Here is a 16223-nt window from a genome sequence, read left to right on the forward strand (position 1 = left end):
TACAGCCCCAGAGTAATAATGCCATTATAGAGGCATATCACAGGGCTTTGGAGAGGACTTCAGCCCCAGAGTAATAATGTCATTATAGAGGCATGTCACAGGGCTTTGGAGAGGACTTCAGCCCCAGAGTAATAATGTCATTATAGAGGCATGTCACAGGGCCCTGAAGAGGACTTCAGCCCCATAGTAATAATGTAATTATAGAGGCATGTCACAGGGCTCTGAAGAGGACTTCAGCCCCAGAGTAATAATGTCATTATAGAGGCATATCACAGGGCCCTGAAGAGGACTTCAGCCCCAGAGTAATAATGTAATTATAGAGGCATGTCACAGGGCTCTGAAGAGGACTACAGCCCCAGAGTAATAATGTCATTATAGAGGCATATCACAGGGCTTTGGAGAGGACTACAGCCCCAGAGTAATAATGTCATTATAGAGGCATATCACAGGGCTTTGGAGAGGACTTCAGCCCCAGAGTAATAATGCCATTATAGAGGCATATCACAGGGCTTTGGAGAGGACTTCAGCCCCAGAGTAATAATGTCATTATAGAGGCATATCACAGGGCTTTGGAGAGGACTTCAGCCCCAGAGTAATACAACTAATAATAATTAAAATGTTAAAATGATAATTAATAATGTCAACAGCACAAATACATTAACGAGTATACCTGTCAGGTTCTGACCATAGTTGTGTGTTTTCCTTATTTTAGTGTTGGTCAGGACAGGACGTGAGCTGGGTGGGCATTCTATGTTGTGTGTCTAGTTTGTCCGTTTCTATGTATGGCCTGATATGGTTCTCAATCAGAGGCAGGTGTTAGTCATTGTCTCTGATTGGGAACCATATTTAGGTAGCCTGTTTTGTGTTGGGTTTTGTTGGTGGTTGTTTCCTGTCTTTGTGTTCTCTGCACCAGATAGGACTGTTTTCGGGTTTTGCAACGTTTATTGTTTTGTAGTGTGTTCATGTTTTGAGTTTTCTCTTATTAAAAAACCATGGACACTTACCACGCTGAGCATTGGTCCTTCTCGCCTCTCCTCTACAGATGAAGAGGACGAGGAAAACCCTTACAATACCCACCTCCTCATTTGATATTTATATTTACATGTCCAAGAGAATTCAATAAAGTAATACTAAAATGAGGTACTGTACTCTAATTCATATTTCATTACAATCTGCTGATGTTTTAGTGAGACTCAACGTTCTTCTGTAATCTATCATGTCCAAACAGGTCCTTCATGTCAATTGTATTTTTATTGACTGTAAGTTTCTTTTCAGGAACTGAAAGAAAAAACAGGTAAAAATAGACTTTCACAAGCTGTTTAACATACTGTGTGACTGTGCTGTACAAACAGGATGCTGCTCCTCGGACACATTCAGACATCAACTGTGTTGCAGCTCTGCATTCATTTCTTCATTGTCTGTGGAACATTTTATTCTTTCTTTACTTTTGGAACCAAACTAACCATTAAATATTTACTCCTGTTACCTTGAGATACAACTCAACTGCAGGGTGAAAGGGAAGAACACTGGAACAACCAAAAGGTATGAACTGCTGTTAGTTACCAAGGAGGAACCCATCTGACAAACAACAAGAAGACGAGAGACTCCATACTGTTTACAGCGTTCATAAGGGTTTTACTGTATCAAACCAACGTCCTACAGATATCCACCAGAACCAAACTATTCTGACAATTATCTCAGTAGATTTGACTGACGTTGGAAGAGATGAGATCTATGTTTTCCCACCCTGCCGTCCTGTTCCTGTGGATTCAGAGTTCTAGTGGATGGATGCATCCTAAATGCCAGATTTATGACAGTAGTGAAGACTTGGAACACTTTCCCACCTGGATCTGCAGCCACATACCTCATCATGCAGAACGTTACACTGCTGCCTGTCAAGATGTCACAGCCATCGAGGAGGATCTACTTGGACTTCCCCCTAATATCAATACCCTCTGCATATATATGACACATGGTGAAAATAGATCCATGTCTCTGGGCTTTTTCTCTCAGTTTCAGGATCTGGAGTACCTGTACATTGATGGCTGTTTTACTCAAATCCTTCCAACTGCAAATAGTCACCTTCCAAATCTGCAACATATGTACTTAGGTAAATGGGAAATGGACTCCGGTTGCTGTGATTGTCATATTGGGCCCCATATATTCAGAGATCTCGTCAAGCTGAGTCATTTGACTCTTTGGAGTTATAGACTACCAGCAATGTCCCCGGATGTTTTCCATGGCATTCCTCTGTTACAAAGTCTCATCATTAGGGACCCCTGTTTAGAGGATTTGTCAGAGATAGCATGCAGAATTATGAATATTAAATCACTTGTTAGGTTATATGTAGACGCAGCAAACATACGATCGTTAAACATTTCAAACTGCTCTGTCTTAAACACCAATGAAAGCATGACACCTGTTTTTATAAATCTAGCAAGTGTTGCGTTATCATTTGATGAAATAACACATATAGAGGAAGGTTCACTGGCTTGGCTCCAGAACCTCACAAGATTAACAGGGGATTTCAGCCAGGAAGTCCTACTGGACCTTCCCCTGTCTGGGATAAAACAAATCCAGGTCCTCAGTTGCTCTGGGATCAATGTCATTGATATTGAAAGTATCTGTAATGTAGTGTTTTTGCTTTCAATCAAGAAAATATTAGTAAACAATTTCAATGCAAGCAGCCTCTCTATGTCCAGTATTGAATTGTGCACTGGGCTAGAATATATGTATTTAAGTGTACCTTTGTCTTTCCATCCTACTACCCATTTGGATTGGCATTTTATTTCCAGTCTCAAAAACCTTAATCAATTAAACATAGTCGGCCTGGAAGACAACAGACTTGATATTTGCTCCTTCCAAAAACAACCAATAACATGGTTAACAAATCTCACTTTAGGGTTGAAAAATCAAATGCTTTTTGCTAAACAATTTATCTGTCTTGTTAAGCTCCTGTATCTGGATATAAAATATAATTTAATTTCAAACATTGAAGACTTTGCTTTCCTGGGATTGACAAATCTGGAGTCCTTAGACATTACAAGTAATAAGATAACACAGATAAATGCAAACACATTTTATGGTTTACATAGTTTGACATGGTTAGACCTCAGGAACAATCCACTTATTCACAACATTGAGGCAATGTCTTTCGCACACCTCATGTCTCTTAGACAAGTGTTTCTCGGGCAAGTGCACAATCCACTAACAGAACCTGTGATCAAGCTGAATCTGACACTTATATTTGGTGGAATTCTGAGTCAACTGACTCATCTGTACATTAGTTCAGCTATGAGGCCAATGCAGTTGACTATCGGCAGTAACATCACATCTAAACAGAACCTGAGTCTCCAGCTCAAAGGCCAGACGGTGTCATTTCAGGACTGTGACAGACCTTTCTTTCAGTCTGTAACCCATCTTCATGCTGATGCTGAAGAATTCCTTTGTGGATCTGAATTCATGGGAAAGTACTTCACGTCTGTGGAGACATTTGACTACAGATCAAAGCTTTCAGCTAAAAGGGTTGATTTAACATCAATTAATCAGCTGATTCACCTGAGGAAACTGACTCTACGACAGGTGGATCTTTTAATACAGCGTTCTGCCGACTTCATTTTTCACAACTTGACCAAACTGGAGGTTCTGGAACTTGACAACTGCAGGATTTACTCTTTAGAGGGGAGTTTAACTAAAGACTTGAAATCTTTGAAAAGAGTGTATTTGCATATAGAGAACATTTATAATGTATTCTATAGCTTTACTGAACCTCTCTCTAGTCTTAAGCATTTGACGTTTAATAATTTACAGATGTTTTGCAGTTGTGACAATGCTTGGCTCATTACATGGGCAAAGGGGTGCAGGCAGGTTGAAGTGATCATGCTTGGTTCGTATTCTAAAACCGGTATGTATGCTTTGGAGGACTTGATATGCTTGTCGGACAATGGAATAGACACACCTTATTTTGTCAGGTACACAGAAGCCAACTGCACAACAGAGGTTGGCTTTGTGCTCTTTGTTGCGACTGGCCTGGGAGTCCTGTTCTTCATGCTGGTGGTGTTGGTCCATAACCTGGCCGGCCCCTACCTCCTCCCCCTCTACCACATAACCCTTGGCTGGCTATTAGAAGCCATGCGATCCAACACCAGGGGGCGCTACCACTATGATGCGTTTGTCTCCTACAGCGGGAAGGACGAGCGCTGGGTGGTGGAGGAGCTGCTTCCCAATCTGGAGCAGAGGGGTCCTCCTTTCCTGCGCCTCTGTCTGCACAGCAGGGACTTCCAGCTGGGGAAGGACATTGTGGAGAACATCACAGACAGCCTCTACCGGAGCCGCCACACCCTCTGTCTAGTCAGCCGCCACTACCTACACAGTAACTGGTGCTCTCTGGAGATGAAGCTGGCCACCTACAGGCTGCAGCTGGAGCAAAGGGACATTCTCCTCCTGGTCTTCCTTGAGAAGATCCCCCCTCGCCGGCTTTCTGCCCACCACAGGCTGGCTCGCCTGCTGAAAACCAGGACTTATCTGGACTGGCCCCAAGACCCCCATCAGCACCAGGCATTCTGGGACAGACTGTGGGCTAAACTGAAACCTCCGACTGAGCATGAGATCAGAGGTTGATGTAGAACCCTGTGGACTGAAGCATGAGATCAGAGGTTGATGCAGAATCTTGTGGACCTAAATGTGACATCAGAGGTTGATGTTGAACCTTGTGGACTGAAGCATGAGATCAGAGGTTGATGTAGAACCTTGGGTATAGAAATTTGACTTCAGAGGTTGATGTAGGACTGTGTAGACTGAATTGTGTCTTCAGAGGTTGATGTAGGACCTTGTGGACTGAAATGTGACATGAGAAGATGATGTTTAACCTTGTGGACTGAAATGTGACATCATAAGTTGATGTAGAACCTTGTGGACTGAAATGTGACATGCAATGTTGACACATATGTTGAGCTGTTGAATTTGTTGTTGAAAGTCCTCCGTACAAAATGTCTACCACTGTTTGAAATTTGTTTTGTCAATTCCTTTTAAATGCTCTGTCTGGAGTTTACTTTTTGTGATTAATCTGAAATTACTTTTAATAGCCTTATTTAAATTGCTCATAAAAAAGCCCAAAAAAAACGTTAATTCCCAAAATTTTATCAGATCCTATTTGTGTTGTTAGTTGTTTAACTAAAATGCAGTAGCTAGATGTTTAACTAAATGTGTTGTTAGTTGTTTAACTAACATACAGTAGCTAGATGTTTAACTCAATGTGTTTAAGTTGTTTAACTAAATCTAATTGTGAGTTGTTTAGCTAAATCATGTTGCCATTTGTTTAAATAAATGTCTTGCTATTTGTTCAACTAAATGTAGTTGCTAGTTAACTAAATGTATCTTTTAGCTGTTTAACTAAAGGTAGTTGCTAGTTGTTTAACATTTTGTAGATGCTAGTTGTTTAACTAAATGTAGCTGCTATTTCTTTAACCAATTGTAGTTTCTATTTGTTTACCTAAATGTAGTTGCTAGGTGTTTAACTAAATGTGTTGCTAGTTGTTTAACTAACGGTGTTGCTTGAGTGTAGCCTGTATATGGTTCATGGCACATATATTTGATACATTTCTCCTTTCTGGACAATGAAGTAATTTCTGCGCAATATTGGAGGAAACCTACTTTTGTTGTGTTATTTCATTATTGTTTATGCTTTTGATAAAGACATACAGCCGGAATGTTGGAAACTGGCTTGTGTTTGTGTTTTTAAATAAAGAGCATCCCTGCATTAGAATAACTCATTGTATTGTTCTATTCTAGAATGCCTCCATATTCTCTATTCTATAAGTTCTTAGATCTGACACATGCAGAACAGATAACTGTCTCTAACTGAGGCCAGCTTTCAGCAGCTTGACCAGGCTATCAATGCTCTGACTACAGTAGACCACAGAGTAAGCCTGATATGTCTGGTTAACCTCCATTATCATGGTGTATGATGGAGACTCCAGCATTATCAGTTCTAGTCACAGATAAGCATCATCCCTCCAGCTAAAGGTCAGGTCTTCCCCGGTGGTAACCTTGCCTGAGACCTGAAGAATTATTCTACTAGAGTCCTAGGCTTGAGTTCAGTTTTAATTTCATCTTTATTTTACCAGGTATTTTGACAGAGAACACATCTTCATTTACATTAACAACCTGGGGAATAGTTACAGGGGAGAGGAGGGATGAGCCAAAGCTGGGGAGAGTTAGATGGTCATGACGGTATGAGGTCCAGATTAGAAATATAGCCAGGATATCGGGGTTAACACCTCTACTCGTATGATAAGTCCTACATGTACAAATAACCTCAACTAACCTGTAACCGTGAAAACTGACTCAGTACCTCTACCCCTGCACACTGACTCAGTACCTGTACCCAGCACACTGATGACTCATTACCTATACCCCCACACACTGACTCAGTACCTGTACCCCTGCACACTGACTCAGTACCTGTACCCCTGCACACTGACTAAGTACCTGTACCCCCACACACTGACTCAGTACCTGTACCCCCGCACACTGACTCAGTACCTGTACCCCTGCACACTGACTCAGTACCTGTACCCCACACACTGACTAAGTACCTGTACCCTCGCACACTGACTCAGTACCTGTAGCCCCGCACACTGACTCAGTACCTGTACCCCTGCACACTGACTCAGTACCTGTACCCCCGCACACTGACTCAGTACCTGTACCCCTGCACACTGACTCAGTACCTGTACCCCTGCACACTGACTCAGTACCTGTACCCCTGCACACTGACTCAGTACCTGTACCCCAGCACACTGACTCGGTACCGGTGCCCCAGCACACTGACTCGGTACCGGTGCCCCTGTATATAACCTCATTATTGTTATTCTAATTGTGTTACTTTTAATTATTACTTTTTATTTTAGTCTACCTGGTAAATATTTTCTTTAGCTCTGCATCCATTTCTTCAATGACCATGGAACAGTTTATTGTTACTTTACTTTTGGAACCAAACTAACCATTACATATTTACTCCGGTTAACTTGAGATACAATTCAACTGCAGGGTGAAAGGCAAGAACACTGGAAGCAGCTAGTAAGCCGGCCCTGAAGGGGAGCCACCTTCGGTCGGAGTCGTGACATCAAGTGGATGGATGCATCCTAAATGCCTTTCGGTTACTGGCCCAACTCTCTAACCACTAGGCTACCTGCCACCCAAACAATTAAACAATTAAACAATTAGCAACATACTTAGTCAAACAACCAGCAACACATTTAGTTAAATAACTAGCAACACATTTAGTTAAATAACTACCAGCTACATTTAGTTAAACAACTAGCAACACATTTAGTAAAATCACTAGCAACACATTTAGTTAAATAACTTGCAATTACATTTAGTTAAATAACTACCAGCTATATTGAGTTAAACAACTAGCAACTACATTTAGTTAAACAACTAGCAATGATATTTAGTTAAACAACTAGCAACACATTTAGTTAAACAACTAGCAACTACATTTAGCTATACAACTAGCAACTACATTTAGTTAAACAACTAGCAACTACATTTAGCTAAACAACTAGCAACTACATTTAGCTAAACAACTAGCAACTACATTTAGCTAAACAAAAATAAACAAGATGTAATTTAATAGCAAAAACATTTCTTAAACAAATAACAAAAGATTGAGTTGGTAACCTAGCAACTAGTATGTTTAACAGCAACTAGTATGTTTAACAGCAACTAGTGTGTTTAACAGCAACTAGTGTGTTTAACAGAAACTAGTATGTTTAACAGCAACTAGTATGTTTAACAGCAACTAGTGTGTTTAACAGCAACTAGTATGTTTAACAGCAACTAGTGTGTTTAACAGCAACTAGTATGTTTAACAGCAACTAGTATGTTTAACAGCAACTAGTATGTTTAACAGCAACTAGTGTGTTTAACAGCAACTAGTGTGTTTAACAGCAACTAGTGTGTTTAACAGCAACTAGTGTGTTTAACAGCAACTAGTATGTTTAACAGCTACTAGTATGTTTAACAGCAACTAGTATGTTTAACAGCTACTAGTATGTTTAACAGCAACTAGTATGTTTAACAGCAACTAGTGTGTTTAACAGCAACTAGTATGTTTAACAGCAACTAGTGTGTTTAACAGCAACTAGTATGTTTAACAGCAACTAGTATGTTTAACAGCAACTAGTGTGTTTAACAGCAACTAGTATGTTTAACAGCTACTAGTGTGTTTAACAGCAACTAGTATGTTTAACAGCTACTAGTATGTTTAACAGCAACTAGTATGTTTAACAGCTACTAGTATGTTTAACAGCAACTAGTATGTTTAACAGCAACTAGTGTGTTTAACAGCAACTAGTATGTTTAACAGCAACTAGTATGTTTAACAGCAACTAGTATGTTTAACAGCTACTAGTATGTTTAACAGCTACTAGTATGTTTAACAGCAACTAGTATGTTTAACAGCAACTAGTATGTTTAACAGCTACTAGTATGTTTAACAGCTACTAGTATGTTTAACAGCAACTAGTATGTTTAACAGCAACTAGTATGTTTAACAGCTACTAGTGTGTTTAACAGCAACTAGTATGTTTAACAGCAACTAGTATGTTTAACAGCAACTAGTGTGTTTAACAGCAACTAGTGTGTTTAACAGAAACTAGTATGTTTAACAGCAACTAGTATGTTTAACAGCAACTAGAGTGTTTAACAGCAACTAGTATGTTTAACAGCAACTAGTGTGTTTAACAGCTACTAGTATGTTTAACAGCAACTAGTGTGTTTAACAGCTACTAGTATGTTTAACAGCAACTAGTGTGTTTAACAGCAACTAGTATGTTTAACAGCTACTAGTGTGTTTAACAGCAACTAGTATGTTTAACAGCAACTAGTATGTTTAACAGCAACTAGTGTGTTTAACAGCAACTAGTGTGTTTAACAGCAACTAGTGTGTTTAACAGCAACTAGTGTGTTTAACAGCAACTAGTATGTTTAACAGCTACTAGTATGTTTAACAGCAACTAGTATGTTTAACAGCTACTAGTATGTTTAACAGCAACTAGTATGTTTAACAGCAACTAGTGTGTTTAACAGCAACTAGTATGTTTAACAGCTACTAGTATGTTTAACAGCAACTAGTATGTTTAACAGCAACTAGTATGTTTAACAGCAACTAGTATGTTTAACAGCTACTAGTGTGTTTAACAGCGACTAGTGTGTTTAACAGCTACTAGTATGTTTAACAGCAACTAGTGTGTTTAACAGCTACTAGTGTGTTTAACACTAGTATGTTTAACAGCTACTAGTATGTTTAACAGCTACTAGTGTGTTTAACAGCTACTACTATGTTTAACAGCTACTAGTGTGTTTAACAGCTACTAGTATGTTTAACAGCTACTAGTATGTTTAACAGCTACTAGTATGTTTAACAGCAACTAGTATGTTTAACAGCAACTAGTATGTTTAACAGCAACTAGTATGTTTAACAGCTACTAGTATGTTTAACAGCAACTAGTGTGTTTAACAGCTACTAGTATGTTTAACAGCAACTAGTGTGTTTAACAGCTACTAGTGTGTTTAACAGCAACTAGTGTGTTTAACAGCAACTAGTGTGTTTAACAGCAACTAGTGTGTTTAACAGCAACTAGTATGTTTAACAGCTACTAGTGTGTTTAACAGCAACTAGTATTTTTAACAGCAACTAGTATGTTTAACAGCAACTAGTGTGTTTAACAGCAACTAGTGTGTTTAACAGCAACTAGTGTGTTTAACAGCAACTAGTGTGTTCAACAGCAACTAGTATGTTTAACAGCTACTAGTATGTTTAACAGCAACTAGTATGTTTAACAGCTACTAGTGTGTTTAACAGCGACTAGTGTGTTTAACAGCTACTAGTGTGTTTAACACTAGTATGTTTAACAGCTACTAGTATGTTTAACAGCTACTAGTGTGTTTAACAGCTACTACTATGTTTAACAGCTACTAGTGTGTTTAACATCTACTAGTGTGTTTAACAGCTACTAGTGTGTTTAACAGCTACTAGTATGTTTAACAGCTACTAGTATGTTTAACAGCTACTAGTATGTTTAACAGCTACTAGTGTGTTTAACAGCTACTAGTATGTTTAACAGCTACTAGTGTGTTTAACAGCTACTAACTAGTATGTTTAACAGCTACTAGTGTGTTTAACAGCTACTAGTATGTTTAACAGCTACTAGTGTGTTTAACAGCTACTAGTATGTTTAACAGCAACTAGTATGTTTAACAGCAACTAGTATGTTTAACAGCAACTAGTATGTTTAACAGCAACTAGTGTGTTTAACAGCTACTAGTATGTTTAACAGCAACTAGTATGTTTAACAGCTACTAGTATGTTTAACAGCAACTAGTGTGTTTAACAGCTACTAGTGTGTTTAACACTAGTATGTTTAACAGCAACTAGTGTGTTTAACAGCAACGAGTATGTTTAACAGCTACTAGTATGTTTAACAGCAACTAGTATGTTTAACAGCAACTAGTGTGTTTAACAGCAACTAGTATGTTTAACAGCAACTAGTATGTTTAACAGCAACTAGTGTGTTTAACAGCAACTAGTATGTTTAACAGCTACTAGTGTGTTTAACAGCAACTAGTATGTTTAACAGCTACTAGTATGTTTAACAGCTACTAGTATGTTTAACAGCAACTAGTATGTTTAACAGCTACTAGTATGTTTAACAGCTACTAGTATGTTTAACAGCAACTAGTATGTTTAACAGCAACTAGTATGTTTAACAGCAACTAGTATGTTTAACAGCTACTAGTTTGTTTAACAGCTACTAGTATGTTTAACAGCAACTAGTATGTTTAACAGCTACTAGTGTATTTAAAAGCAACTAGTATGTTTAACAGCAACTAGTGTGTTTAACAGCAACTAGTATGTTTAACAGCAACTAGTATGTTTAACAGCAACTAGTGTGTTTAACAGCAACTAGTATGTTTAACAGCTACTAGTATGTTTAACAGCAACTAGTGTGTTTAACAGCTACTAGTGTGTTTAACACTAGTATGTTTAACAGCTACTAGTATGTTTAACAGCTACTAGTGTGTTTAACAGCTACTACTATGTTTAACAGCTACTAGTGTGTTTAACAGCTACTAGTGTGTTTAACAGCTACTAGTGTGTTTAACAGCTACTAGTGTGTTTAACAGCTACTAACTAGTATGTTTAACAGCTACTAGTGTGTTTAACAGCTACTAGTATGTTTAACAGCAACTAGTATGTTTAACAGCTACTAGTATGTTTAACAGCAACTAGTATGTTTAACAGAAACTAGTATGTTTAACAGCAACTAGTATGTTTAACAGCAACTAGTATGTTTAACAGCAACTAGTATGTTTAACAGCAACTAGTATGTTTAACAGCTACTAGTATGTTTAACAGCAACTAGTGTGTTTAACAGCTACTAGTGTGTTTAACACTAGTATGTTTAACAGCTACTAGTGTGTTTAACAGCTACTACTATGTTTAACAGCTACTAGTGTGTTTAACAGCTACTAGTGTGTTTAACAGCTACTAGTGTGTTTAACAGCTACTAGTGTGTTTAACAGCTACTAACTAGTATGTTTAACAGCTACTAGTGTGTTTAACAGCTACTAGTATGTTTAACAGCTACTAGTATGTTTAACAGCTACTAGTATGTTTAACAGCAACTAGTATGTTTAACAGCAACTAGTATGTTTAACAGCAACTAGTATGTTTAACAGCAACTAGTGTGTTTAACAGCAACTAGTATGTTTAACAGCAACTAGTATGTTTAACAGCAACTAGTGTGTTTAACAGCAACTAGTATGTTTAACAGCTACTAGTGTGTTTAACAGCAACTAGTATGTTTAACAGCAACTAGTATGTTTAACAGCAACTAGTGTGTTTAACAGCAACTAGTGTGTTTAACAGCAACTAGTGTGTTTAACAGCAACTAGTATGTTTAACAGCTATTAGTATGTTTAACAGCTACTAGTATGTTTAACAGCAACTAGTATGTTTAACAGCAACTAGTGTGTTTAACAGCAACTAGTATGTTTAACAGCTACTAGTATGTTTAACAGCAACTAGTATGTTTAACAGCAACTAGTGTGTTTAACAGCAACTAGTATGTTTAACAGCAACTAGTATGTTTAACAGCAACTAGTGTGTTTAACAGCAACTAGTATGTTTAACAGCTACTAGTGTGTTTAACAGCAACTAGTATGTTTAACAGCTACTAGTATGTTTAACAGCAACTAGTGTGTTTAACAGCAACTAGTATGTTTAACAGCAACTAGTATGTTTAACAGCAACTAGTGTGTTTAACAGCAACTAGTATGTTTAACAGCTACTAGTATGTTTAACAGCAACTAGTATGTTTAACAGCAACTAGTGTGTTTAACAGCTACTAGTGTGTTTAACAGCTACTAGTATGTTTAACAGCTACTAGTGTGTTTAACAGCAACTAGTGTGTTTAACAGCAACTAGTGTGTTTAACAGCAACTAGTGTGTTTAACAGCAACTAGTATGTTTAACAGCAACTAGTATGTTTAACAGCAACTAGTGTGTTTAACAGCAACTAGTATGTTTAACAGCAACTAGTATGTTTAACAGCTACTAGTATGTTTAACAGCAACTAGTATGTTTAACAGCTACTAGTATTTTTAACAGCTACTAGTATGTTTAACAGCAACTAGTATGTTTAACAGCAACTAGTATGTTTAACAGCAACTAGTATGTTTAACAGCTACTAGTTTGTTTAACAGCTACTAGTATGTTTAACAGCAACTAGTGTGTTTAACAGCAACTAGTATGTTTAACAGCAACTAGTATGTTTAACAGCAACTAGTGTGTTTAACAGCAACTAGTATGTTTAACAGCAACTAGTATGTTTAACAGCAACTAGTGTGTTTAACAGCAACTAGTATGTTTAACAGCTACTAGTGTGTTTAACAGCAACTAGTATGTTTAACAGCAACTAGTATGTTTAACAGCAACTAGTGTGTTTAACAGCAACTAGTGTGTTTAACAGCAACTAGTGTGTTTAACAGCAACTAGTATGTTTAACAGCTACTAGTATGTTTAACAGCTACTAGTATGTTTAACAGCAACTAGTATGTTTAACAGCAACTAGTGTGTTTAACAGCAACTAGTATGTTTAACAGCTACTAGTATGTTTAACAGCAACTAGTATGTTTAACAGCAACTAGTGTGTTTAACAGCAACTAGTATGTTTAACAGCAACTAGTATGTTTAACAGCAACTAGTGTGTTTAACAGCAACTAGTATGTTTAACAGCTACTAGTATGTTTAACAGCAACTAGTGTGTTTAACAGCAACTAGTATGTTTAACAGCAACTAGTATGTTTAACAGCAACTAGTGTGTTTAACAGCAACTAGTATGTTTAACAGCTACTAGTATGTTTAACAGCAACTAGTATGTTTAACAGCAACTAGTGTGTTTAACAGCTACTAGTGTGTTTAACAGCTACTAGTGTGTTTAACAGCTACTAGTATGTTTAACAGCTACTAGTATGTTTAACAGCCACTAGTATGTTTAACAGCAACTAGTATGTTTAACAGCTCGTGAAATGTTGTTCCTGAAATGAAACATTCAGTCTGTAAAAAATACTATTGACATGAAAGACTTTATTGCATGTGACAGATTTCAAAAGATACACGAGTCTCACTAAAACATCTGTAGATTGTAATAAAATATAAATTGGAGTACAGTACTTAATTTAGTTTTTTTCTTTATAGAATTCTCTAGTAAATGTAAATATCAAAAGAGGAAGTGGGTAACTTCTTTAATGACGTTGTGATGTTGACATTATTATTATTATTATTACTGTTACTCTATTGGCTGTAGTCCTCTTCAGAGCCCTGTGACATGCCTCTATAATGACATTATTACTCTGGGGCTGTAGTCCTCTTCAGAGCCCTGTGACATGCCTCTATAATGACATTATTACTCTGGGGCTGTAGTCCTCTTCAGAGCCCTGTGACATGCCTCTATAATGACATTATTACACTGGGGCTGTAGTCCTCTTCAATGCCCTGTGACATGCCTCTATAATGACATTATTACACTGGGGCTGTAGTCCTCTTCAATGCCCTGTGACATGCCTCTATAATGACATTATTACACTGGGGCTGTAGTCCTCTTCAATGCCCTGTGACATGCCTCTATAATGACATTATTACTCTGGGGCTGTAGTCCCCTTCAGAGCCCTGTGACATGCCTCTATAATGACATTATTATTCTGGGGCTGTAGTCCTCTTCAGAGCCCTGTGACATGCCTCTATAATTACATTATTACTCTGGGGCTGTAGTCCTCTTCAATGCCCTGTGACATGCCTCTATAATGACATTATTACTCTGGGGCTGCATGCTTTGTTCCACTGTGGTTAGATATCTTACTCTACTCACTAAAAGCTATCGGTTCTACTTTGTTAGATATTCTACTGTACTCACTAAAAGCTATCGGTTCTACTTTGTTAGATACTCTACTGTACTCACTATCCTAATGTACTCCTCAACCTGTATCAAATACACGTGTAATAAGCCATATTCAGGCAACACTCAAGCAACACATTTAGTTAAACAACTAGCAACACATTTAGTTAAACGAATAGCAAGACATTTAGTTAAACAACTAGGAATTACATCTAGTTAAACAACTAGCAACACATTTAGTTATTAAACAACTAGCAACACATTTAGTTATACAACTAGCAACACATTTAGTTAAACAACTAGCAACACATTTAGTTATTAAACAACTAGCAACTACATTTAGTTAAACAACTAGCAACTACATTTAGTTAAACAACTAGCAACACATTTAGTTAAACAACTAGCAACACATTTAGTTCAAGCGATCGGACCCATTTTTTCCATTTCCCCTAAACTGATATACCCAAATCTAACTGCCTGTTGCATATTCTTGACACCATTTGATAGGAAACACTTTGAAGTTTGTGGAAATGTGTAGGAGAATACAACACTGTAGATCTGGTAAAAGAAAGTACAACCGTTCTTTTGCATTTTCTTTGTACCATCATCTTTGAAATGCAAGAGAATGTATTATTCTAGCCAAGGTGAAATTAAGATTTTGGCCATTAGATGAGCTAAAGTCAGTTAGAATTTAGGCGACAATTTAAAAAAAGTTGCTGATCCCTAAGAGGTTTTAATATGGACTCTTTTGACCTAAATTGCTTTTCTTTAATAGGTGAGTAGTGAATTGCATGGCCTCTGGAGGCACATTTAAAAGTGTCCCCTATAATAAGGGGATCTGCTGTACCTATGTTATGTCGGAAAAAGTCAGTTATAAATGATTCAGTCCTAGTTAAAGAAAAGTTATCATCCAGTAGGCTTTGATTCAAATCCCAATATCCTCGCCCACGTAGGAAATTCTGTAAGAGCAATAGACTATAAGATTCAAAAGTTTGGGGTTACTTAGAACTGTCCTTGTTTTTTGGAAGAAAAGCACATTTTTTGTCCATTAAAATAACATCAAATTGATCAGAAATACAGTGTCAATATTGTAATGTTGTAAATGACTATTTTAGCTGGAAACTGCAGATTTTTGGAATATCTACATAGGCATACAGAGGCCCATTATCAGCAACCATCACTCCTGGGTTCCAATGGCACATTGTGTTAGCTAGTCCAAGTTTTTCATTTTAAAAGGCTAATTGATCATTAGAAAACCCTTTTCAATTACGTTAGCACAGCTGAAAACTATTGTTCTGATTAAAGAAGCAATAAAACTGGCCTTCTTTAGACTAGTTGAGTATCTGGAGCATCAGCATTTGTGGGATCGATTACAGCCTCAAAATGGCCAGAAACAAAGACCTTTCTTCTGAAATTCATCATTTTATTTTTGTTCTGAGAAATTAAGGCTATTCCATGCGAGAAAAAGAGCGAGAACAAACAAACATTAAACTCAAATATACTGTAAGGTTCTGTATTTATTTTCATAGTCAACCCCGTGTTCTGTTTGGTTGTGTTCTTGAACGGAGCCCTGTTTCTTTATGTTCATTTTTGTTCATTGATTTCACCTGTGTTAGTTACTCACCTGGTGTCATCAGCTCCTTATTTAGTTCAGTTCATTCTGTTTGTGCCTTTGTGAGGTATTGTTGGTTTTGACTCTACTAAGCCTTTTCCTAGCTCGTTTGTGAGAACCAGTTATAGCCTTCAGTCCAAGTTTTG

At 37.5% G+C, this 16223-nt stretch overlaps 1 protein-coding gene across 1 annotated transcript; it reads left to right on the top strand.

Moving 5' to 3' along the window:
* Nucleotides 1–3294: 3294 nt before the first annotated feature.
* On the top strand, nt 3295–5105 carry LOC139422585 (toll-like receptor 13). The gene is made up of 2 exons (XM_071173727.1): nt 3295–4203; nt 4285–5105. Exons 1-2 carry the CDS (start codon nt 3295–3297, stop codon nt 4618–4620), a joined length of 1245 nt encoding a protein of 414 aa, XP_071029828.1. The 3' UTR covers nt 4621–5105.
* Nucleotides 5106–16223: the final 11118 nt, after the last annotated feature.

The sequence above is a fragment of the Oncorhynchus clarkii genome, chromosome 12 (assembly GCF_045791955.1).
Source record: "Oncorhynchus clarkii lewisi isolate Uvic-CL-2024 chromosome 12, UVic_Ocla_1.0, whole genome shotgun sequence".
Classification (NCBI taxonomy): Eukaryota; Metazoa; Chordata; class Actinopteri; order Salmoniformes; family Salmonidae; genus Oncorhynchus; species Oncorhynchus clarkii.

Excerpts from the sequence above, each read along its gene's own strand:
- LOC139422585 (XM_071173727.1), top strand. The coding sequence starts at position 3,295 with ATGAGGCCAATGCAGTTGACTATCGGCAGTAACATCACATCTAAACAG. Across the intron at positions 4,204-4,284 it reads GCGGGAAGGACGAGCGCTGG|CTGGGGAAGGACATTGTGGA; the intron begins GTGGTGGAGGAG and ends AGGGACTTCCAG.